The sequence below is a fragment of the Neolamprologus brichardi genome, chromosome 22, assembly GCF_056152115.1.
Source record: "Neolamprologus brichardi isolate AB-2024 chromosome 22, ASM5615211v1, whole genome shotgun sequence".
Lineage (NCBI taxonomy): Eukaryota > Metazoa > Chordata > Actinopteri > Cichliformes > Cichlidae > Neolamprologus > Neolamprologus brichardi.
This window is the reverse complement of record NC_142124.1, coordinates 16,903,346-16,929,569: the sequence shown is the minus strand read 5'-3', so window position 1 is coordinate 16,929,569 and position 26,224 is coordinate 16,903,346. Positions and strand designations below refer to the sequence as shown.

The following is a 26,224-nucleotide window of genomic DNA, read 5'->3' as shown; positions in this document are numbered from 1 at the left end:
CAAGGTGTTAGACAGCACTTTAGCACCTTACGAGGAAATGTTCTTTGAAATAATGGTATTTTATCCCTCCAGTAGGATTACAAAGACTTGGAGAACCAACGAAAAGACACAAGCAGACTACACAAAAGTAAGGTAAGGTTGATGGGATAACTAAAAGGATAGGATAGGATAAACCAAAGGATGTAACGTTGTACAAAAAGGAATATCGATCACATAAAGTTTAAGAAACCTGTCTCTGACCCAGAGTCGGCACGCCCCCCTTTTTCAGCAGAAAAGGAGTTTAAGTATCTCAGAGTCTTTTTCACAAATGAAGAGAAGTGACAGACTGGTTTCGCATCTGTACCAGCGCTGTGCTACTCTGGTGTGGGGAAGAGAGACAAATTACCAATCGACCGGTCAAACTCTGCATAGTGACCAAGTAATAGATACAAGCAGTGAAAATGAGCTTCTTCTGCAGGGTAGCTGGACTCACCCTTAACAACAGATTGAGAAGTTTTATCAAGCCAAAGTGAGTAGACCAGCAGCTCCTTCACACTAAAAGGAGCCAGTTGATGTGGTTCAGGCATCTACATAAGACTAGAAGGCCTCAAAGCAGACCCAGGAAACACCGGAGACACTAAAACTCTCAGGAGCGCTGTGGTATTCCTGGATTTCTCTGCCTAGACTGCTGCCCTGACGACCTGGATGGACGGACATGGATGGATGGATGGATGGATGGAGGGATGGATGGAGGGATTGAACTCCTATTATATTCCAGTCTGATCAAAAGTTGAGGTTCAACCGGGTTATGTACAGTTCTGGTACTTGCTTTGTTCTGTCTACCAGTTTTTCACCACCAGCTCCTCTGTACATTGACTAAATCTCTACAAGCTATAAAAGGTTGGGGCCTCACTTCAGGATTAGGAAAATTTTCCAGAAGGACCACGTCAGACTGAAAACATTTTCATCAGTGTGCTAGAAATTTCTAAGATCTGTTATGTCTAGCAAATCTGTCTCGTTTGGCCCATCTGAGAGTTGCCACTGGCTCTTATCCCCAGCTATAGTCTTTCATTTCTAAATTCCTCTGGATCAGCGAAGACTTTTGAATCCATTTCTGAATGAGTCATACGCAAACCTCCACCTAAATTGCACCCTCTAATAAATTTCCACTGTTATCCCAAAGGGAGTCTTCATGTTTGAATTCCCCCCTTTGTTTAAAAGTGGTTGTAGGTTTTGTTTTTTCTTACAGAAACGGTGTCCCCTGGAGAATTATTGCTCTGTTTTGGAAATTACTTCTCATTCCACAGCTTCATCCCGTACTCTGTCAAGTTGAAAGAAGACTGTGGAAAGCACTTTCCTTTACGTCTCTACCCAGGTTTCATCTTTTTCACCTCTTTGCCGTCCTCTCCGTACCCATTTTCCTCTTTCCTCTTCAGTACTTGCAACTCTTTTCATCTTCACCCCTCCTGTCTAATCCTCCCTTTTCTTAAACTTTCCTATCCTCCCATCATTTCCTCTCTTCTTTTCTCCTCTCCTCAGTCCCTCAGTATCTGTATAGCTAAGGGGCCTGGCTCAAGTTCAAAACCTTTTTCATGTTGCTCTTTAGCGCAGCTCAGCAGAGCACCCTGCTGTGGTGGGTCTCCTTGCTTCTTTTCAAGCTCAAATCCCACATCTATTCCTCTCTTTGCCTCTCACTGGCACTCAGATCACTTCCTTTACGAGGAGCTAGAAGGTACACTGCTTTCATCTTCCCCTCCTTCTTTTTCCTGCTCTTGTCAAAACTTCTACTTCCACTGTCTGAAGAAAAAGCGCTGCTTCTGCAACGCAGCCCAAGCGTTTAAGCTTTGCTGGGATTTTTTTTAAGTGCTACTCCCTAGGCCAAGCATGCTGTCTTTGCAATGTCACTGATCTATAGAAGAAAAAAACATTGCACAAGTAAATGATCAGCAAACTGTCAAGTTGTTGCACATGACCACTGATTTCGGTTTTATCCTCAGCTTCATGTCTCCGTGCAACTTGAAATACACAGTTTGCTTAAAGTTTTCAAGATAACAACGATTTGGGTCGAGGTTACCTTAGAACTATTAACAACTGAAGGACTTATTATTCAAATTATTGAAAACATTTCTAGTGCAAACAGCTGATTTGCGCAACCAAAATAACACTTCAACATCGAACAGGTTTCCTATTCTTCTATAAAATCCTAACGATGTTTAACCCAATCACACAAAATCGTCCAATAAAATTACTTTGAAAAAAAAGACAAAAATTAATTTTTATAAAAACTAGCGTTGTGATGATGGTTGATGATATCAGTGATAGATGACAGCCAAAGTGATGGGCAAAAGCTCTCCCATCGAGGCTATTTTTAGCTCTTTTTCTTACTAATGCATTCAAATAATATCATTACTATGAGGTTCATGATGAATTGAATCTGCGTCGCTATAGTTTCATGTTGCACCGCGCCATGCAACTGATGCTTGCAACACAGACATGTCCAGGCATGCACGGGCAGATACCTTCTGCGAGCTTTTAGGTGTAGCGTGTGGAGCATCATCATCATCATTATCAAAAATCACAGCTTCTCAGAATGTTGTGCAGGTCATGTCTTTGCACACCACTTTGCATTTAAACATTAGTTTTTATTGATCTCTGGCTCTCTTCCACAGTGTTTTGTCCTGTTTCTACCAGAGGTTTCTTCCTGTTAAAAGCAAGTTTTTCCTTCCCACTGTCGCTAAGTCCCTGCTCATAGGGGATCGTCAGAATGTTGGGGTTATCTTTGTATTATTGTAATGTCGTTACCGTGCAATATAAAGCACATTGAGGTGATTTAGCGGTACACAAATAAAACTTGAATTACAGTAAATTACTAATCAGAAAGTTGTTGGTTCAATCCCTGGCTGCACCAGTCTGCATGAAAGATACTAAATCCAATACACTTATTAGAAGATGAATGGGTGTTAATATTAGATAGAAAGCGCCTAAGAGTAGAAGTAAAGTGCTTGCATGTGAATAAGTGAATGAAGTGTATTGTATAAATAGCTTTGACTGCTCAAGTTGAGTAGAAAAGCGCTTTATAAGAACCACAGCGCTGAGTTATGAAATGCCGCCTTTGGAATATAAACCAGGATTAAGTGATGGTAATAGAATCAGTAGCAGGAAAGAACTCACAGACTTGTGATTGCACTAACATCTGAGACAACAGCCACATTTTGTAATAATAAAAAAAAACATATCAAAAGTTACTTTTTCTTAACAAGTACCATAGAATTAAACTACCAACCAAGTGGACCTACTGAATCCTGTAACTTCTCCTCAGAGAATCTAAGACAAACATCAGGGACCAACTGTCCAGGAACTGAAAGGCCCCTCAGTTTACTGCGACAATCAGCTCTTTGTCCGTCCACTTGGCTCCAACATCTTTCCTCCAGTTCTATTTACTCATTCATTCAGCACTAATTCTCTGTCTGTGTCACTCTGTCTCTCTGCATCTTTCTCTTCTTTCTTCTTTCCTTTATGTCTTATCATTGCCATTGTCTCATCCTGGACACAGAAGCATATTTGCCAGGAGCCAGCGGAGGCAAACAGGGAGCCTATTCAAAGAGCTCAGCACGGACACGAGAACGAGAAGGGTAAGAGAAGGAGGAGGAGGACGGAGTGGAAAAAGCAGACAGAGAGTAAATTCCCTGGATGTCTTGATATCAATAAGCAATTTCTTCAAGAGAAAACATTGGAGGGAAAAATAACTAATGGCTTTAATTGCATCCTTTTCAGACCTTCTAGCAATTCTCACGTTGCACACTGTTGCACTCAATCCAAACCACACAAACAATATTTGCCTTGCTCTTTATCATCCCCCCACATACACACACCCCACGCTCTCTGAAGACATGATGCCCTGAAGTCCATTAACAAATACAGTCCCTGCTGACAGACAGTCATTTGCAATCAGGCTGAAAGAGAAAAATGCATAGCTGCTCATATCCTCTGTAGGCAGATGATAGCCTCAAACAATTACACACTCTGAGCCAAGACAGAAGTCAGAACTGATCACTTCCTTTATTGCTTATTGCTACTGCTTGGGCGGTGAGCGAAACGCAGCATCAAACAGACATTGTCTCACAAATATTGGCTGTTTCTCTGATGAAGGAAAGATCAATAGGATTGCAAGACGTGCCCTCTAATCGCTGTTGTTTTATGCTCGTCATTTGATCCCTGATCTAATTTGTTTTACATGCCACAAAATTTCTGTCACAGACATAAATGGCTGAAGTTAGCTGCAGTTTCAATATTCAGCCTGCTTGTAAATGAAGCATTTTCACACGTGCATTTGAAAAGAGGAAAAAGTGACTTATTTGAAATCCGACTCAATCTGACTCTCAAAGGAACAGAAAGCAGCTTTTTAGCTGAGCTGGCAACAAGTCAACAAAAGAGGAATGGAAGACAGGCAGTTTCGACAAATGGGTGGATGGTACAGCTTTTTAAATAAACCGTGTGAACCTACTGTTAGCAACAAAGTAAACAGACACTAAACAAAGTAACACATTTGCTAAGTGTTTGGCAACAAACATGTTGAGGTTTTAGGGCTTTTTTTTTTGCCTCATAAAAAAAAGTTTCGTTTTAGTTTAAAAGAGAACAAATTGGACAGTTGATGAGCACCGGCTGCCTGGAGTCAATCTTCTAGCCCAGTGGATGAACTTTCCTCTAACTGTGAGGCTGTTCCATTGATTTAAGTATTCAAGTTGTGAAATATCAAAATTCAGTCTGTGGTGTTACATATTTCTGGAAGGATCTAGACCTTCAAAGCTGAACCAATTCACAGACAGTTGATGTGGGACATCGAGTAGGAAGGCAGGTGTGTGTGTTTGGCGGGGTTTTCTGAGATTTTGTTGGAAGAATCTTTTTTAATTTAATAAAATAAAACAAAATATGAAATGTAGTCACCCTTCAAGATCTCCATCACCACTGGTTGACTTGAATTGTGGAGCGGACACTGCCCCTTATTCAAAAAGTAAGTACACAATAGAAATAATAGAATTCTCACAGAGGGATCATCATGTTAAGATTGTAATAAAATATAATTCTTCTTTTTTGCACAAGAATAACACCACATAAAACCATAAAAGTGGAACTAACTACAGCCCAACTCATGCAATCATCCATTTAATACATTGTGAACTTGAGTCTGCCCCACAGCCCCCACCGCCTCGAGTCTTTTCCCTCCACACTCAGCGATGTCTCCATCCAATCAACCCCCCAAAAATTCCACATCACACTCAAGAATTATTATTTCGCCCTGGAGAGCTCCACACTTCACTTCATTTCCCACATTTCTCCCTTTTCCTTTCTCGCTTATCTGTCCGGCACCTTTCTGTGCCCCATTACCACGCTGATGAGCACAAAACCGCTGGAGAGGTTTGACCATGAAATATCAGCCTCGAGCATAGCAGAGCACGTACCCACACCTTGTTTGTCTGCGGCTTATATTAATAACGCTGGTACGCGACGAGATAACAAGGGCATTTCCTATTATGAGCCTGCTTGGGAAAAGGGAAGAGGGAGGTACGCTTTAATTGTAAGCAGAACAGACGTGTAAGTGTGTGTGCGTGTGCGAGCGTGAAGCCAAGAAAGAAAAATAAGTCGTCAAAGGGAGGCAAAAGGGATAGACGATAAATACAGAGGAATATAAAGCAGAAAAACTGAAGAAAAATGGGACTGAGTGAGATATGGAGAAGAGGAAGAAGAGTGGTATGCAAAAAAAAAAAAAAAGATGACGACGGAGAAAGAAGAAAAAAAAGTAGACTGGAGAAAAGATGGAAAAAGTGGTGAACAGAGCCAAAGAAACAAAGAGAGAAGGGATGTGAGCAGGGGAACAGCAGACAGACAGAGAAGAATAAGGTGTAAAAATGGCCCGAAGGCTTTGCTGATGGATGAAAACCAATCCCCTGCCCATCCCATCCGTCACCTGACTGCACATAAATGAAGCAAACAACCACCCTGTGGAGCACAAAACCTCATCACAACATCACCTGCATGTGTGCACCTTGTAGCTTTGTCCGGTTTACTTGTAAACACACAGGGAGACATCAGAGAACCAGCAGATAATCATCTCCTTGTGGTTTATCTTTTCATTTAATCTCCAATAAGCTTCATTCAGCTCCAGCTGTAAAGTAGCCATGAACAGATATTTTAGCTCTCCACAAAAACCCGACGTTGAACAATGGACCACACAAACCAGCAGCTGGCGTGGTTTAAGGCCAATGCAGGGGGAGTCCCACGTTATCCAGTTGTACTCCATTTGTGGTAAGAAAATGACAAATGATGAATAAGAAAATGACAAATTTACATCACCGAGTATTTCAGTATGTTTAACGCTTGCACCTGTCTTGTAAGTGCAGTGACGCTAAAGTGCTAATAAGTAAAGTAGCTAATAAAGCACTTAGCATGGGTTTGAATCCCACCTGTGGTCCTTCTTTTTCTCCATTTTCCTGTCTGTCTTCACGAACGCTATCAAATTAAGGCAACACGGCAAAAACAAGAGCACTCAGGAAGTGCAACTCTGTCTGAAGACCAAAGGCTTTACTAAAACTTTGGATTTTGATGGTGTTTTTATAACCACATATTACAATGTTAGCCTGCTATGGTGTCCCTGTAACCTCATAGGGCTTCATATTACAAAAACAGTGTCTTGTACAGCCCTCTCCGTGCCCTTTCATACGATATAGTTTCTTCAAATTTTGTTTTTCAAGGTCATCTTTGACCTTGGGCGCTAACGATTAAGGTCAAGGTAAAATGCTTAGTCAACTTAAGGACTCCTCCCAGGTATAGTATACTGTTGTAAAGTTTGAAGATGGTCTATGAAAAAAATATTGTGGGTAATATGAAGTTTTTACTGATTTCCGCATTTAGTGTGAACTTACCCTTGACTTGAATTTCACACAAATTAAATCAGCTCGAGTTGTTTTGTGTTTCTTCCTTAACAACAGCAGAAACAAAGCAGAAAACTACTTTGCAAAATATAACAATTTTGTTCTCACATAGGCAAAAATGAAAAAGGCTGTACAGAATATACAGTGGGGCAAAAAAGTATTTAGTCAGCCACCGATTGTGCAAGTTCCCCCACTTAAAATGATGACAGAGGTCAGTAATTTGCACCAGAGGTACACTTCAACTGTGAGAGACAGAATGTGAAAAAAAAATCCATGAATTCACATGGTAGGATTTGTAAAGAATTTATTTGTAAATCAGGGTGGAAAATAAGTATTTGGTCAATAACAAAAATACAACTCAATACTTTGTAACATAACCTTTGTTGGCAATAACAGAGGTCAAATGTTTACTATAGGTCTTTACCAGGTTTGCACACACAGTAGCAGGTATTTTGGCCCATTCCTCCATGCAGATCTTCTCAAGAGCAGTGATGTTTTGGGGCTGTCGCCGAGCAACACGGACTTTCAACTCCCGCCACAGATTTTCTATGGGGTTGAGGTCTGGAGACTGGCTAGGCCACTCCAGGACTTTCAAATGCTTCTTACGGAGCCACTCCTTTGTTGCCCGGGCGGTGTGTTTTGGATCATTGTCATGTTGGAAGACCCAGCCTCGTTTCATCTTCAAAGTTCTCACTGATGGAAGGAGGTTTTGGCTCAAAATCTCACGATACTTGGCCCCATTCATTCTGTCCTTAACACGGATCAGTCGTCCTGTCCCCTTGGCAGAAAAACAGCCCCATAGCATGATGTTTCCACCCCCATGCTTCACAGTAGGTATGGTGTTCTTGGGATGCAACTCAGTATTCTTCTTCCTCCAAACACGACGAGTTGAGTTTATACCAAAAAGTTCTACTTTGGTTTCATCTGACCACATGACATTCTCCCAATCCTCTGCTGTATCATCCATGTGCTCTCTGGCAAACTTCAGACGGGCCTGGACATGCACTGGCTTCAGCAGCGGAACACGTCTGGCACTGCGGGATTTGATTCCCTGCCGTTGTAGTGTGTTACTGATGGTGACCTTTGTTATTTTGGTCCCAGCTCTCTGCAGGTCATTCACCAGGTCCCCCCGTGTGGTTCTGGGATCTTTGCTCACCGTTCTCATGATCATTTTGACCCCACGGGATGAGATCTTACGTGGAGCCCCAGATCGAGGGAGATTATCAGTAGTCTTGTATGTCTTCCATTTTCTGATGATTGCTCCCACAGTTGATTTTTTCACACCAAGCTGCTTGCCTATTGTAGATTCACTCTTCCCAGTCTGGTGCAGGTCTACAATTCTTTTCCTGGTGTCCTTCGAAAGCTCTTTGGTCTTGGCCATGGCGGAGTTTGGAGTCTGACTGGTTGAGGCTGTGGACAGGTGTCTTTTATACAGATGATGAGGTCAAACAGGTGCCATTCATACAGGTAACGAGTGGGGGACAGAAAAGCTTCTTACAGAAGATGTTACAGGTCTGTGAGAGCCAGGGATTTTCCTTGTTTGAGGTGACCAAATACTTATTTTCCACCCTGATTTACGAATAAATTCTTTACAAATCCTACCATGTGAATTCATGGATTTGTTTTTCACATTCCGTCTCTCACAGTTGAAGTGTACCTCTGGTGCAAATTACTGATCTCTGTCATCATTTTAAGTGGGGGAACTTGCACAATCGGTGGCTGACTAAATACTTTTTTGCCCCACTGTAGATAGGATTCTGTATGTGCGTGTAGGAGTGTGCATGCAGGCCTTTGTATACAACTCATGTACGTGTGTGTGTGTGTGTGCGCCCTCCCTGCAGTGCCTCAGCCAGCGGAGCGTGAGATGAGGCGGCTCCCTTTGAGCGACATTATAGCGTCCCAGCCCTGCAGTGTGTGACTGTGTGCGTACATGTCTACACCCGCTGCATCAGCAGCTCTTTACACCAAGTAGGTACACGCGCTGCGTTCACTCACCCATCTCTGCTGTCCGTCACCTCCTCTCATCTCAGCCCTTCACACTCAGCATGCTGGTAATCATTTGTTGCCACTTGTTTACAGTTCACGCATACATAACACTCGAAGGTGTTACGAGTTGGAGTGGTGATCAAAAACACAGCCGCACTTCCCCACAGATCCCGCTGCTGTTATTACTTAAAGGACGCTGCCGCCCGTCCCCTGCCCGTCGCTTGCATCGCTCCGTGAGGTTGAAAAATGCGAGAGGCCTCAAAAGATGGAAACATGGCATCTACTCATACTGGAATAAAACTGCAGGAGAGTTGTGACACCAACCTGACCAACTCAAGGTCTGCCTGTTGTGGATTTTTTATGAGGTAGCAAGGCTGTCATGGAGACAGATGTGTAGGCATACAAAACTTTATTTGGTTTTAAAGGTGAACAAACCAGGAGATTATTTGAAACTCTGATCGAACGTCCACTGTTCTAATTGTACATTTCCAGGCTGGAGTTAAATTGGAAGACTGACACCTCTCTTCAATACATGTGAACCTGTCACAAAACACAGCACACACACACACACCAACCACAGAGAACCAGTCTTGTCAAATTCACACTCTAACAACAGGGGGCGAATGCATAACAATGCGCTACCCACAATTCTTGAGAAGTGGGACTCTGATTTCCCATTACACTTTCCTCTTAGGCAATCTCAATTAATTGCATCCACAGTGTTTACTTGCCATTAACACACAACACTCTCTCTGTCTTCTGTAGCCCAGAGGTGAGTTAGGTTTAGTGGGGTTTTTTTTAAAGCCTTTTCATTTTCGCATTACAGGAAAGAGACTTGGTGCACAACACAAACACAGAGCAGCAGAATAGTCAAGCTGAAGCGCCCTGTTATCCTTGAGAAAATTGCTGAGGGCCAGTGTGATTTGATAGCAGCGTGTGTTTCTTTGCGCGTGAAAGAGATAAATAGTATGTGTCTAAGTGGAAACCGGTTCATTGTCAAGTGTGTGTGAAACATAGGAGGGAGTATATCTAAATTCTGCATGTGTACCCGTGTACTGTAAACGGGTTCATACATGGGTGTGCACTTGAACACATTCATGTTCTGTATGTCTGTTGTGAGTCGAGAGTGAGTGTTCCCGCTGTGATTTGGCTGCTTAGAGTGAGTGTCTCTGGGCATGATCAGGCTGGATTCCAAATACTGTATGTCAGGACAAACAAGTCTAGCTCCAGCAATGAGTGACATACTAGTTTGCAAACACACACATACACACACACACCTACGTTTGGTATGCTTACCTAATGAGCTCAGAGGCTACGTATCTCCAAATATTTTGCTTCTTTCTAGAACTCACTTTCACAGAAACATACAAGGTGATGGAAGAAATGCAACAAGTTTTCTAAGCCACGCCACTATATTCTATTCTGCAGTCACAGTTAATACAGATGAGGCTGGCAAACATCTACCAGCTAGTCTTAATGGGTGATAAATTGGTCCAAATCTGCAGGTTTTTCTAACCCCAGGTGAAGGCGCTCATCATGGTTCAACATTTTAGATTACCAGAACATTCGGTGCTTTCCCTGCTTTAAATGTCTCGCTACAAGCATTTCCTGGTCTTACTAAGATGTGAAACAAGACTTTTAAAATTTAACACCTGCCTGCTTTCTTTAGCTACGTGGTTTGGTGGTGAGAATTTCTGAGCAACACCTGCTAAACATCCATAGACTGTCTTGGAAACTGTGTACTTGTGTTTCTTTCGAACAAAAAATAGGTTCAGCAAGTCCCCCTGACATTGTAAGAAACAAATTCAATTCTTGCAAGGGTCAGTAGTGGTTAGGAGACGTAGAGGAGCATGAGTGATAACCAGACTCACGCACTGAAGATCAATATCCTCTTTTTATTATTAGAATTGCTCTCTCGTTTTTTATTCTCCTCATCTGTCAAAGTCTCCGTCTAATAGTTTTTTTTCCCTCCAGTTTCTCGATTCTGTCTTCATTCTCTGACCGGATCTGTCCCATTTCTCACCATGAGCCTCCTAATCTTTACAAGGAGTGGACCCGATACATTTTCAGCGACTAATTTGACCAGGGCGAACAACCACAAAGGCAATGGTCTTTTCTCCATGAACACCTCTCTTCATTTGAGAGATGACAGGCCTCACATAGTCAAATTACAGATTAAGGTGTGAGATGCGTGCAGCACTGAATCAAAGGCACACAGTTCCAGAAAAGGTGGAATGGAAACCTAATTATATCAGATCTGCCCACCCAGCTCCGGACATGGGCATGTACTTGACAGTTTTTGCTAGTACGTTCTCAGGCCACAGCGGCTTCCCTCAACCAGAATGTGTTGACCACATGAGTGGCTCTTGTGTGCGTTTCCTCTTTCTCAAAGAAAAACTCAAGAAAAATTTCTAAAAAGCCACACCTTCTGTAGCTGTAAACAACTTTTGGTTGAGAAATGGAAGAAAAAAAAACCCCAAAACAACCAACCTGCAACATGGCAAGTTCTGTTTTTCTATTCGCGTGAAAATATTCACATGTTGAACATGTGGAGTTCAAATAAAAGCCACTTCTGTGATGTTGTGATGTCTACACAGCTGACCGTCAAAGGTTTTACAAACAAAATTAAACAAATACTTGCAATAGCTTGATAAAACTACGGATAACTGTTGAAATTATTAGCTAATAATAACTAATAGTGTTTGTTTTGGTTGTTATGTGACTTAACAGAGATCTATGAGTCATTCAAACATAAAAAGGCACCTAAGTCAAGGAATAAAGCAGTGTTGTGTCTACATAACAGACAAGAAACAACCAATTTAAAAATTTAACTTAAAGCATTTTATTACTAATAGTGCATTCAAAAATATCATTTGTTCTATTTCCTTTATTTGAATCTACAAAAGTGCCAGTGATAACACAATTTGACTTGAAATAAAAGGTGGTTTATTTATAAGAAGGTGATTCCCAAAGCTCAAATTTGGCATTTCTCAGCATGGTATGCACTGTATCCTTAGAAAAATCTGAGGGCATTGGACAAATAGAGGATAAAAGAAGTGCTGGGCCTAAAAAATCTTTCAACAGCTGATGAAAAGTATCTGAAAGTTATGTCCATAAGAAAAAGAAAGAGAAAACCCCAGAAAAACTGTGACACAGGACCTGAAAAATACATTTGTACTTCCATCTACTGATCACTGAAACGTCATCAGAAGTGGTCTCAGTGGAAGGGTGGCTGACAGAAGCCATTCTGAAGGAAAGAAAACTGGGAGACAAGGCTGAGGTATCCCAAATTACAAAAGAGCTGGGCTGAAAATCAGTGATAATTTTCTTATGGAGTGATGAATCCAGATTTTACTATTTTGGTACAATATGTATGTAGAGCTATCTGTAGAACACAGTGAAGGCTCTTTCATGGTTAAGGGTTGCATTTCAGCTACTGGTTTTGGAAAGTTTCTCAAAATTGATGAAATGATAAATATAGAAAAGTACCATCAGTTTTTGATCCACCAAGGAATAAAAATTCAAAAATCAATGTCATGGATTGGCCTCACCAAAGCCCGGATTCAACATTGCTGCAGCAGTGTGGGATTTGAATGGCCTTCAAGGAGACTGGAGACTCCTGAAGACTATTTCAAGAAATTACAAGAATGCTTGTCTAGGAGAGCTCAGGCTGTGTTGAAGAATAAAGGCGGTCATACCAAATGTTTCAAGCTTGTTAGAACCGTAGATTCTCTGCTTTTGCCATGTATTTCTATGTATGTTTGCTTATGTTTCTGCTGCACCTTTTTTCCATTTTCCTCACAAAAAAAAAAAAGAAATGAGATGTTGCCCAAGTACCGCAAACTCATGTAGCAACCTAAATTATTAATAACTATTGGTAAGATGTGTAATGAAATACGGCTAGCGGTTTATCTGTTGAGTAACAACTGAAGTTGCGAGTAAAGATTAGCCAAAGATGACGGATAAACAGTTAGAGAACAGTGTCAAGCAAAAATTATAAATAAAATAAATGACAAATTATTTAGCTAAAAGTATGACTAGCAGTTGAATTATTAGCTAACAGTGGATTAGCAGTGCTAGCTAACTGTAAGAATGGATTTTTTAGCTACATGTAGTGGTTAAACAGGTTCAGCTGGACAGTAATAGCTAACAGATACAGAAGTAGCTGAAAGCACTGGATTGAAAAAGTATGTTAATATTAAACTACAGCTGACAGACTTGTTTGAAACAAATTTCCGAAGTCCCTCTGACATGGCTGTGAGGGTGGGCAGCTAAAAAGTGGACACAGCTGTTCTAATCTTTCACGTTGCTTTTATCTCCTGCGGACCAGTACAGCAGAAACTGCGTGGAGAGGGACAATAATTACATTTAGCTCCTCCATTTCTCCGTTCCAGATCAATGATGGAAAGAAATGCTCTTTGCAACAACACCACATAATAGCATTTTCCATTTTCATAAGAGCAGAAACTACTCAATTCAAAGCAAGCTTGACATTAAACAAAAACACTCGCACACAGCAACACGCGCTTCCTCCAGACTCAAGCCTGCATATTTCTTCCCCTCAGGGCAAATGCAGGGTAATTGTAAAATCTGAGGTGCACATCCAAAGCGCTCCACTGTTTGCCTACCAATGATGGGGCTGATGTCCTTGCTTGTTAAAGCCTAACTGACTGTGAAATGTGTGTAGTCTGCTAAACGACATCTTGACAGCCTATGATGAAACAATAGTCGCGCAGCAATCAGACAGAGAGTGATTATGCTTTATCCTTTCAGCAGGAGGACCTTCAGGCCCGGGGCAGCAGCAGCATCACTGGGCTCTCTATCAGACCAGACACATTATGGCCAGTTTTAATGAGCGCCGACCCGCCTGCAGCTGCTCAGCCTCCACCCCTCTAGAATACAGAATCATTTTCTGATGCAAATGACTTTCTACAAAGTCATTTTACTAACATGTGTTACAACTAGAAGTCACAGTTTTACCATGCATTTATTTCTATTTCCTGGAAGCACCTGCTTAACAGGTATCATTTATAAGCCTGTATCCAAACCACTAGACTACCTCGTGAGCTAGGAGGTGTCAAAGCACAGTGTAGATGTTGCTGAACCAACCAGTAAGAAAAAGAAGCAATAAAAGGTTCAAAATTGCTTAAAAATGACAAAGAACCTGTGTGGAAACCTGTTGGATTCTTGCGGTTGTAGAGTAAAAGCACACAGCGGCCAGGCCGCAAAATTTCCAAACCTTGCAACTCTTTCGGGAACACTCACTCATTTCCCTTCTTCCATACAACAGCTGCACATACCCAGCCCCTCATCTCCATTCAAATTCCAGCATTAGCAGCAAGGCTATGAATACTCTAGAGTTAAAACTGTCACAAAGCGTTCAGCTCGCCCTCCCATTCGCCCAACACAGTTGCTTTTACAGTGACAGAGATTTAATCATACACAGACATCCTGCTCTGACCCGTCTGACATGTGCATGTTATAAGCTGCAAAAGCCCGCCGGCTACTTTTTATAAACATAATATTACATGATCATACCTCATCAGGCTGAGCATTTCAACGTTTTTAAAGCATCGTTCCCAATCCTCTGATTTCCATAAAGGCTTAAAGGCCTGAATGGCAGTCATTGTTGCTGTATGGAAAACAAATAAACAAATTAAGGATCAGTTTTGTCACAGAAGTGGGAATTCATCCATAGGGCTCTTATCAAGTGATGTCACAGGAAAGAGGAAAAGGAGGAACAAAAAATAAAAACACAAAAAAACTAATTTGTTAATGTTTAGCACACGACAGGAGGAACTCAGAGAGAAGCTGAAACAAAGCACAAACTGTGTTTGCTGAAGTGAAGTGAATGTCAACTTCTGTGAAAAGCCAGACCGCTGCAGGGTGAATGGTCTGCCAACATATCGTATTCAACTGAGCACAGACGGAGGGAGGATGGGGGTGTTTTTTTGGGTGGCATTTGGCTCTGTTTGCCTGTGTGAGTGTGTGTGCCAACGTGTGCAGGAGAGGGGGAGACTTGGGGGGCAAATCTGGGAGAAGTGACAGAGAGTGAAAAGGGGGGTGTTTATTTATCCGGCAGGTAAGCCGAGGGAAAATTCATATTCACGATTACAGGGAGGGAAAGCTGTCTGAGGTTCATCTGCAACTTGCTGTATATGCATGTGCATGCAGTAGGGCATGCATGGCTGCTTGGAGCTATGAAGAGGGAGGAAAGACGGCCCGTACTTGTTAGTGTCAATGAGGAGAAGCGGTGGGGGGGATCCACAGGGCTCAACATCTATGCACATGACCATATCTGTGTGTATGGTAAAGTTAATATGCATCTTTAAAAAACAGATAATGATCTCGTGATCCTTAAAAGAATCACCAGGAATTTCCTAAAAACATCATGAGCTATGAGCTCGTGCAAAACTTAAGCAATAGATGTTATGGGGGAGGTTGCATCCTTTAAAGCGCATGCACTGTTTTTCATTTTAAAGCTCGATGTACTGCAGCAGCCTTAAACCGTACACAAAGTGTGCAGGGGGAAAAACGAGATTTAAGACACAGACAGCTCGCCACTTATGGAAATCAGCAGGAAAGACGAAACGTTTAGCGGAGGGCAACAAGTCCCTGTCTCAGCGTGACTGTCACCGCTTCTTCAATTTGGTTTCACTGCGACCACCGAGGCTGCCTCTCTGCCTGCCGCAGTCACAACTCTCAGTGCACTCAGCCTGTGCGTGAAGTTTCCCAATGCAGCCCTCCGCACACAGACAGTCACTCACAAAGAGGCATAACACTGGATATACCGACTACATATTAAAAAATACAACAACAACAACAACGAATAAAAACACAACTTCTACACACAGACGTGAAGATGCACTCACCGGAGGGGAGAAGACAGTCTAAAAAACCCAGCATTCAGCGGCCGCTCTCAATAGAAAAGTGCGCCTGGCTTTTCCCGCTGAGCTCTTAACCTCTGTCCACGCCGTCCACGCGCTGCATGAAGCCGGTGTGAGAGTGATCGGTGTCCGCACACGGAGCGATGCGGCTCGTCCTTCAGCCTGCGCGCATTTCAGGACGCTCACTTCAGTCTGCTCCGCCGTTCCAGCCAGCCAGGACGCTGCTGTGAGGAGGAGGCGGAGGAGTGCCAGAGAGCTGCCCCCGCAGGGCTTCATGGGAAATGTAGTCGGCCATTCCTATGAGTGGCCTTGACCGTCTCCCAGTAGCTTGCGAAGATGTGCAGCAGAGTCACTTCTTCTGCAGGGCACTGAACCCTGTTCATTTAATTCAAATATAAGCTTTAAGAGGGATTATGGGATGTGTAGTCAATTTGGATAATTTACCTGGCTGCTATGTAGACATTTTTGAGTTTTCAGAAGTGAAGTAACCGTGTGTGAGGTTTATTAAATCTCTCTCACGGTGAAGAAAACCCACAAATTAGGTATCATTTATTTTTTACGATGCCTAAAACATTATAACTAATTACTGTAATTAGTTCAATCCAGACCATTACATGCAATGCACCGAAGAGTGTAACAGTTCCAGGCTGTAGTGCAGTACTCTCTCATACTTGTAGCTTTGCACTTTGCACAGATTGCTGGAAGGAACTCAGCAGGAATCGTTTTTTGTTATTTACTGATTTATGAGTTTTTGTGCTTAATTTATATTTAATAGGTTTACGGAAAGGCATTGAAACAGGGAGCACTCACTAATGAGTAAGAGCACTCAGTGTGTTTGATTTCTTTCCATTTTGTCAGCAGTACGATGATTCTGTGTTACAGATACGCCCTTGTGATTCCTCTCAGTGGTGGGGCCCTTTGCCACAATCCTCCACCTTTCCTCAGAAGTGAATTCATCTCTATTACCCATCAGCCATTCATTTCGAGGCTGTTACAGCCACTTCTGATTCATTCTTTCATACTACAGCCTCTTTGGTTTACACTCATACCTAACTTGGGTGTCATCCTTAAGGAGGAAACAACAATTCAAAACAGGGTTTTGGCACCAGAGCATGAATTTCTTTCGACATGTTGCAGAAACAGCAATGATGGATCCTTGTGGCAAAGAAGAAGACATGGCAGCTCATGTTAAACACCACAGCTTCCCAGGGGGACCATCTCATAAGTTCATATTGTGCTCAGGCTGAGGCCTTCATAGATGAACTCCAACACCAAGACAATACCCTTTTCTTTCTGAGGTCAACATCCCCTGGAGCATTTATTGTTTCTGACTGCCCTCTCCCCAACTTTCTTACAGTAAGCCTCCGACAAAAACTTATTGTGTGTGAGTGTGTGCATGGGTGTGCGCGTGTGTGGTGGGAGGTGTATAGGAAATGCTTCGGCCTCTCAGTAGCCTTAAGGTTTAAATTTAGAGCCCTCGTGCCTCTGCTGACTGTCACAGGCTGGGTCAGGCTGTCGCTCACAGGAAAGAGACTTGAGGCGTGTTAGAGCTGGGATAAACCGCACACACTCTGGAGTACTGATCTGAGAACAACACATTTGTTCTGCTCACGCCCTGACACCAGGAGTGTCTATAAATAACCGGCTGCAGCGAGCAGAAGTCAAGAAAGGCCTTGATAAAGTTTAGATGAGGTAATTAGTATGTGCAAGGTTTCTTCTTCTTCTTCTTCTTCTTCTTCTTCTTCTTCTTCTTCTTCCTTTTTAAGTCACAGGAAAACAAACTGTTCAATGAGAGGAATATATCTGATCCCCAAAAACATTTTTAAGTATCACTCCTGAGAAGTATTAAAGGGGTGACACTCAAAATGTGCAAAAAAAAAAAAGTGTTAGCTTGTCTATTTGAACAGCAGCACCTCCTTTATTGACTTATTTCCTCACAGACCCCTTTCTCCAACATCCTGATGATTGCACACCTGAAGGTGCCCCAGTCACTTTTCCTCTGAATTTGTTACTATGATTGGGGATGTTGGTGTTTACATAACAGTCACATTTTTGTATAAAGGCTGTGTTGCAACTTGTGTTGTTATCAGTGAACTGCTTCCACTGGTGAAGTTATCACTGGGAGTACTACAGCAATATTGCACCAATAATTTACTCTGTAAAGTCGCAGGAAACGCTGATATTAAACAGACAGTGCCTAACTAAGTAGATAATGCATAACTTCACAAGTTAATGCATAATATCCTAGAGGGGAAAACATTTGTTGGTGTGTCCGTGCTTTGCTTATAAATGATCTTATGAATGATCTTTTGATCTGTAGCAGAAGACTGCAAGGATAGGAAAACACCTGCTTTAATAACTATGAATACAAGCTAAAAAATCATGATCACCTCCCATTCTTTATTAAATGACAGCTCCATGTAGTGTTCAATAATAATTACCTTTGTATGGACCTGTTAGTGAGGCAGCTACTGGAATCCTTAATCCTGTGGCGCCCTCTCGTGGCCCATGTGAGAAACCCCATTCTGGCGAGGTTAGAGGTCATTAAATCGAAAACATGGCGGCTCCCAGCAAAGCGACCGTGGTATTGAAGGCTGTGAAGAAAATAACCGTTCAGTTTTGTCCGTTCGAGTCCAATGTCCGGTCCACACGGTAAGAAAGGCGCGTTTGACGCTGCTGTTGTGTCAGAGAGCCGTTCATTGTGCCTGAAAGGCGGGTAACGGTCGTAATTTGACAATAACAGCCGCCAACCGCAACGTCATTATAGCAGTAGTTATGCTGGCTTTCATGCTTAGTAAAGACACCCTTAAATCATTCAACATTTGGTTAATGTTAGTTGAAGAAACCCTCCGTAAATTCATAGCAACACTATATGACATGCTGCACAAAGGTTTAAAAGTAAGTTTTGCTTGAAGTAATCAGCACTTGCGTTTGTTTTGTTAGTTATTTAGATTGCACATGACATTACACGGTCATTATACACCGGCCACTTTATTATTGGGTAGTGATTTTCCACGTTTCCGTGTGTTTTTATGTTTCTGTGTGTTTATACTGTGCAAATATCACTGCAGAAATTGAGAAATTCAGAGCATGCAATGTTTTCCCAACCTGCTGTGTGAATATTAGCCTCAGTTTCCTGTTGTTAGCTAACTTGAATCCCAGAGTGGTCTTCTGCTGCCAAAGTCCCACCGACTTCAAGGTTTGACACACTGTGTTCAGACATGCTCTTCTGCATCTGCATGGTGGCAATGAGTGGTTGTTTGATTTACTAACTACCTGTTAGCTTGAAGCAGTCTTGCCATTCTATTCTGATCTATGACCTCAACAAGGCATTTTAACCCAGATGACTGCGGCTGGATATTTTCTCCCAGAGATGGTTGTGTGGGAAAATCCCAGCAGATCAGCAGTTTGTGAAGTACTCAGACCAGCTTGTCTGGCACCAATAACCATGCCATGCTCAAAGTCACTCGGTTGATGTTTGGTTTGAACTTCATCAGGCCGTCTTGACCACTTGTCTACACACCCAGTTTAGATACTTGTGTTAACGAGCATTTGAAGAGGTGTAACTATTAAAGTGGCCTTAGAGTATACATTACTGCCTTAATCAACGGTTCACAAGTATTTTGAGAAAATACGCAAAGTGTCAAAGCTAAAGGGAAATCTTTATTACTGATGTTTAAACACTATTTTAATGTTATAGATTTCAAGATTATTTCATCTAACTTCAAAGCAGCTTTGAATCTGTAGAGTAACTAGTGATTACTGCTGTAAAATCAATGCAATGGAGCTAAGTGTGTCATACTCGATGTCCCCCACTGTGGAAATACTCACATCTACTACAGCATCTCGAGTTGTGCTAACATACCATACTATAAGAAATGTACTTTAATGCGTTAATTCGTTATAAGGTAAATCTAAAAAAGCTTTTTTTTTTCCTGTCCCACAGGGAGTTTCTGACCTTAGTGGGTTCAGAGAAGGCCAGAGCTACCAACATGAACTGTGAGGTGATACCAGTGGTGAAACATGACAAGTCTGAGCCCGTAGTAGATATCACTTATGGTAAGTATGACGTGAGCACATTAGAATGAGTGGGGGAGGCAGAGTTTGGTCCATGAGTTGTTTTTTTCTCTAGTTTTACCTTAGTACTCCGCCACAGTGGATTTTAAATTAAACAATCAAGTTGTTACTCGAGGGGTTTAACAAAATGATTGCATTAACTCTGTAGAAATTACAGCTGTTTTTATACACAGTCCACTATTTTCACTTGTTGAAGAGGAATAAAATGCGATTCATGTAGTTTTATAGGTGGGGAAGCCTGCTAACTTGTTATTTCACGACAACTTAAGGAGATCGATCTGGAGATTAGGGCTGTGCGATATGAACAAAATCTCATATCCCGATATAAGAATTCTATCATCCGATAACGATATAAATCACAAAAATGTAACATTTTCTGTAAATTCTGTGAATCTCGGGCAGCTCGACTTGCGGGAAGTGTTTCCAGCTTCGTGTCTTGTAGCTGGAGTCGAGTGTTTTAACAGATGCATGAAACTGTACATTTTTAGACATAAGTTGTAACGGCCGCCGTTTTCTTTGTGAGTATTTATTACACGGCGTGCTGCGGAGAAAAGCCTGTTCTAACGTTTGAGTCTAAGGTTTGTTTGTTTTTTTTAGCACCTGGCGGCTCTTTTTTACTTCTCATCCGTAAATAATCTGCTCTTTCACGCGATTCACTTTATTTTGAAAAGTCTCAACAGGATCCTGAGCTTTATTGTGAAAGGTTTATGTGGAACATAAACAAGCGGACACGCAATGCTGTTACCGTCGTTGTTGCTAACCACAACGCATAAAAACAGGCGCTTGTCCATCCATAGTGTGGTTATATTAAACATAAGAGAAAGAGAGAACTTTAAGAAATTAATATAGCCACTACAGTGACCATCAAAACGATGAAAAAATATTGCCGTAAACAGTTTATTTTGCGACACCACGAAACAAACGATAGCGTAAAATTAAACGATAGATGTTTTTATATCGTCATCCCATATATATCGTTATATCGAACAGCCCTGCTGGAGATGGTTGTTGAGCTGTCAGTATGAGGTCCAGTTACATGCTCATATATCATATCATTACACTTCAAGACTTAATGGGAGTGTTCTCATGGGTGGAGTTATTTTGGATGAGATGGTTGCCGTCGTTCCCTCAGCTGTCTGAAGTGATGTGTAGTTTCATAACTGGCTCGTCTAGCACTTATGAAATTTAGCAATGAAATGTTAATAATGAATACAAAAGTAGCTGTCTGACTTTTTTAACCAGCTGCTAAGACAGAATATGTCATTTTATACAGGTGTGTTCATTTTCCATCAAGAACTTGTATTTGTGCATGAAGTCTTTCTCAATGTGGGGTTAAGGTGGTGTCCAATTCATGCTGTCTCCACCACTCTCTCACAGTTTGAGCCTAGTGGCTCCATCTTATGCATCTTCCCTGTCAGGGAAGATTTTTTTTCATAGAAAAATGTGGCCATTCAGTTTTTTCAGGTAGTCAGCTGATCTCAGTTTGTGGTCAGAAATTGTTGCCTAACGTCAACCTGACCAACTGAAGTAATCCCTGATCATAACACCGCCCGCACAGAGTTTTATAGTAGGCACTAGGCATCACTTCATCCATCTCTCTTCTTACCCTGATGCATCCATCACTCTGGAGCACCAAATCATAACTACAATCACCTCCAGGCACAACAATGATAAGGCAACTAAGACGTTCACTTTAACCTTTGACTCAAGACAGTCGTAACCTGTTTTAATTTTCTCTCTTTTTGGTTATGTTTTTAAAAAGCCCATTCCAGATATGTTACGGGAGCCAAAGATGATAAAAATTGTTTTCTAAAAGCTCAAAAATAGGATAAAGTCCTGGAAATGGTGCATATGTGCAGTTCATACACTCAGAAACATTTCATACAATTAGCATCACTCACACAGTGAGTCAGGCTTTTACAAAGCTGGAGATGTCTGCCACAGGTCAGCAGAGCCGCAGCGTGTCTTACTCGACTTTTGTGCAGAGTGAACTTTTGAACATTTCCTTTCTGTACTCCTTAAGCATGTTGTTCTTATGAGTCATCTCATTGTGTTTTTGTCCTTCTTTTCCGCAGTAGACGGAGAGAAGCTGCTGATGAAGGGAGCAAATTTGACCAGCAGTGAGATGCTGAGTGCTTTTCAATCCCGCTGCGTCGCCAAGGACCCGCAGGCAAAAGTTGGAGAGAAGAAATAATCATGAGCTTGGCAGATGTGTATTTATCTGTGAATATTGTTGAACATGTACAGTAAAACTATTCCATTTCATACACATGGTGTTGACTGACTTTAATCTAAAATGTTGTGTTGGTTCAATATTTAATAGTCAAATTATTTTGTGCCCTTTTAACTAAACAGTAAAAAATAAAGAGAACTGTATCGTTTTTGTCATATGGCCAAATAGTTTCTCTCAGCTGGGTTATTTCCCAACAACATTCGCCGGATCAATTAAAATGCTTTAACTGCTAAAAAAAAAAAGTGTTGCAATCAGTACGGGGTCACGGTGTGTCCTTGCATAATGTGTAATTTTCCTGATAAAGGAGACCATTTCAGTGTTTGAGAGAGCGTCATGAAAGCTCCAACCTTTGACACAGCAAAGCTGAAATGTAATTTGGCACAGAGTTTTACATCCAGCCCATCTGAAAAGGAGAAAAAAGCCTTTCACCCAGTCACAGATAAGTGAAATCCAGTCCTCTCACATAGTCAACCTCTGTTCCGTTACCATCTGTGACTTAATGTTTTATTAATGGATCATTATTGCATCCACACACTTATTTTTTTGGCAGGTTTCCTGAAAAGAACTGTAACATAAATGACTTTTCTTTAACTGACGAGCAAAATGATGGTAGGAGACCAAATTTATTGTGACTGTGTGCAACTGTGTCGATCTTATTGCCTTTGAAATTGTTGCTTCGAAGATGAGGACCAGGTCTCCCACCTCACGGCGTCCCTTGCTGTCTAGTTGTTTCAAGACCGGTTGCCTCCGACCAGGAAACCTATGCAGTTGTCTTGTAATCAGTAAGCAGAGGTGCAGCATGATCAGGGACCAGCTGATTGCTGCAACTACCTTAAATAGGTCACTGAGTGTGAAAAAATTGCAAAAGCCAGTCAGTCACTGATTTTTTCTAATCACATTCAAGCCTGTAGTTAAAACGACACATTACAGTTTTGCCAGTCTTTAACAAGACACAAGGATCCAAAGTGAATTTAACTGAAGTAAAGGTCATCACAATATCAACAGAGACCCTGTTTGTATTTCCTCAAAATGAAATCAGTCGGCAAACTAATAATAAACTCAATGTGACTTAATGTTCACCTACAAAGTTGGCCTAATAATAATAATTCTATTGTGCTGGAGCCTATCCCAGCTGTCATAGGGCAAGAAGGATGTGATGGATTTGAACTCAGGACCTTCTTGCGTTGAGAGCACAGTGTTAACCACCATGCCACCATTATTTTTACCATGATAATGTCATGGTAAAAGTGTTATTCCAGCAGATCCCAGGAACAACATCTTAGATCTCGGTCCAGAAGAGCGCAGTCCTAGGAACAGCAAAGATACTGCGCAGGACCCTCAAACTCCAAGGCCTCTGGTAGACGACCTAAGCTTGAAGGATACTGCCTGCAGGGGTGAAAGGGGGATTAAGCCTAAAACTAGGAGGGCAATTTTTTTTTGTTAAGAGGAATGGCTTCTTATCAGCAGATCACTACAGAATGACGGCTCATAGCCAAGCTGAAAACAAATATGTCATTTTTGGCCTGTTTGGCCCGCCATATAAAGTGACATCTCTGGAACCAGAGAAACACTTGATATTAAACTGTAAAAAAACAAACAAGTAGTTTATTCTGTATAAAATTACCGTGTTTGAAGATTAATTTTGATAAATTCACATGTAGCTTAGAATATAAAACTATTACCACGACTATGTCACGGATTAAAATAAATAAGTGGGGGAAAAGGGAGAAACTCACAAGAGGAGGGATTTCAACAATTCGTTATATGACGTTGCAGGCTGTGATTGGCTCCTATCGCGTTGCTGAAAAAAAGGACTGTCCCTTTAAAACGGCCACACTGCTCCCACACTGGGAGAGCGCTGAACCCAGAGTCGCTGCACACTTTGTTGTTGAGGATAAAGAGGAAAAAAATTTTCAAGGATTGCAAAATGGTCGAGAAATTTGTTGGAACATGGAAGATGATTGCCAGCGACAATTTTGACGACTACATGAAAGCAATTGGTAAGAAAGTCTGTGGTTGGAGCTAAATTTAGGGGGAAAAACATTTTAACCTTAATTGTAATTTTATTTTCTCAAGTTTTCACAATAGTTTTTGAACGTCTTAATTAAAAAGCGTCTCTACGTCTAACACATTTCCTGACACCTCGCGCTCTGCAGGTGTGGGATTTGCAACCCGGCAGGTGGGCAACCGGACCAAGCCCAATTTAATAGTGACGATGGACGACGAAGGGACTATATGCCTGAAGTCTCAGAGCACCTTCAAAACCACCGAAATCAAGTTCAAACTCAACGAACCTTTTGATGAGACGACCGCAGACGACAGAAAGACCAGGGTTAGAAAGACAGAACAAGCATTTACACAGCCTGACTTTTAGATGATTGGTTATTGATTTAATCTGTGCTGGACGTGACCACTTGTCTGTTTTGTGCCCTGCAGACCGTGGTGACCCTGGAGAACGGCATACTTGTGCAGAAACAGAGCTGGGATGGCAAAGAAACGAATATCGAGAGAGAGATCACAGATGGGAAATTGATAGCGGTGGGACCCCCCCCCCTTTTTTTTTTTTTTTTTTAAATCCTCAAACTATCTGTTTATAAGTTCTACGTAAAGTTATTTTACTTTTCCCCTGTTCTATATGTTATATAGTAGATTTAGTATGTTAATGTGTGTTAAAATATACTGTTTATACTCAATGATCCTGTTAGGATAATAAGAAAAACGTATTTGTCTTAAAGTGAGGAGTTTTACAGGAAATAAAAACATCACCACAACATACCTGAGGAAGATTTATATAATTAATTTTTTAAAATAAATAAGTCTGGCAGTGACTTCTTATATGATTGTATGCTCTGCATGATGTTTGCCAGAGTTGATGCACATGCAGATTTCTAATCACCTGATGTCTCCTTTCCACACAGAAATGCATCATGGGAGACGTGATCGCAGTGAGGACATACGTAAAGGAGGCATGATGGAGGGAGTTTTTCTCTTTTCTTTTTCAATTTTCAGCCCACTTGTTGGATGCACTGCTGGATGACAGGCTCAGTTCAATGAGCGCAATACCAAACTAAAGTACCGGCGTACTCTGCTTTTCTTATTCGCTGTGTTGATAAAAATCACTCTTTTGTGCCTGTGTTCTCCAACATGATGCATTTGGTTTCATTTGGAACTGTTGTGGTGATTTGAATAAAAATTAATGAAAAAGCTGTCGTGTGTGTGTGTGTGCTTCTGTGAATTTGTCAAATGTTGGTCAGCAAGTGAGTTCGCCTAGTGCGTTTTGGATAATATCTTGATTTAATTGTGACATACTTGAAAGCATTCCAGCCAATGGGCCGTGCTGAGGAATGTCTTAATAATTTTTTTAAAAAGTGCTCTAATGGGAGCATACCTCCTAATCTATCAGTCTGACTTTAATGGGATCCCATTCATGGTGATTACAGCAGTTATTCTAGATGCAGTGGCTTTTTAAATCTGCATCGCTTTATGTAGTTCTTTGTTCTTCTTTATTAAGATCAGAAGACAAAAACAAAGAGATTTGAACATACCCCCCCCGACTTAAACTTCAATCAGGAAGCCATTCTGCCTTTCTCATGATGTATAATGTGTGTTGGCAGGGACTCTTTGAGGAATGTGAACTCATTTTTAGAAGTATCCAAAGGTCAGTTGGGAACTATAGCCCCTTTTCCGTTTTGGGAGGTTGAACATTTCCCATTGCACATGTACTGGCAGCTGTACATGGAGTACATGGAAAACCCAAAACATTATGGGGTCTTCCCAACAGGCGCTCCCACCCTTTGGCCACTTGTCAAGTTTTTGTATGTTGGGGAGATTGTTCGAGAGCCGACCGCCACTTTCCCATGACAGGAAAGGGAGACGATAGAACTGATTGGCTCTAATGGTCAAAACAGCTGAACCAGGTGGAACTGCAGCCCAGTGCTCTCGTTCCCTTCAGCCTGGACAATAGAACTGACAGAGGCCAAGGACGTACAGTGTCTGAACTTCTGGGAGACTGCCAAGAGAAGGGTAGTATCACAGTGGACAGCTAGCAAAGGTCAAGTGGAGTTGTGTTGGTGTGTTAAGAGCTTTTTTAAACATTGTTTTCCTTTTTTAAAAAGAGGAAAGCATAAATCTAA

At 41.6% G+C, this 26,224-nt stretch overlaps 3 protein-coding genes across 4 annotated transcripts in view; 2 read left to right on the top strand and 1 right to left on the bottom strand.

Moving 5' to 3' along the window:
- pag1 (phosphoprotein membrane anchor with glycosphingolipid microdomains 1) overlaps window positions 1-15,991 on the bottom strand; it is a 60,914-nt gene extending 44,923 nt beyond the window's left edge. For both annotated transcript variants that reach the window (XM_035906571.2, XM_006787867.3), the window contains exon 1: window positions 15,767-15,991. The gene's annotated coding sequence lies outside the window, so the exon portion shown is untranslated. The remainder of the gene's footprint in view (window positions 1-15,766) is intronic.
- Window positions 15,992-18,292: 2,301 nt separating this feature from the next.
- mrpl53 (mitochondrial ribosomal protein L53) lies at window positions 18,293-22,125 on the top strand. Its single transcript, XM_006787868.3, has 3 exons — window positions 18,293-18,433; window positions 19,728-19,840; window positions 21,934-22,125. The coding sequence occupies exons 1-3, from the start codon at window positions 18,339-18,341 to the stop codon at window positions 22,050-22,052; spliced, it is 327 nt and encodes a 108-aa protein (XP_006787931.1). The 5' UTR covers window positions 18,293-18,338; the 3' UTR covers window positions 22,053-22,125.
- A 1,796-nt stretch (window positions 22,126-23,921) lies between these two features.
- On the top strand, window positions 23,922-25,297 carry fabp4a (fatty acid binding protein 4a). The gene is made up of 4 exons (XM_035906584.2): window positions 23,922-24,091; window positions 24,248-24,423; window positions 24,528-24,629; window positions 25,010-25,297. The coding sequence occupies exons 1-4, from the start codon at window positions 24,019-24,021 to the stop codon at window positions 25,061-25,063; spliced, it is 405 nt and encodes a 134-aa protein (XP_035762477.2). The 5' UTR covers window positions 23,922-24,018; the 3' UTR covers window positions 25,064-25,297.
- The last annotated feature ends 927 nt before the right edge of the window (window positions 25,298-26,224 follow it).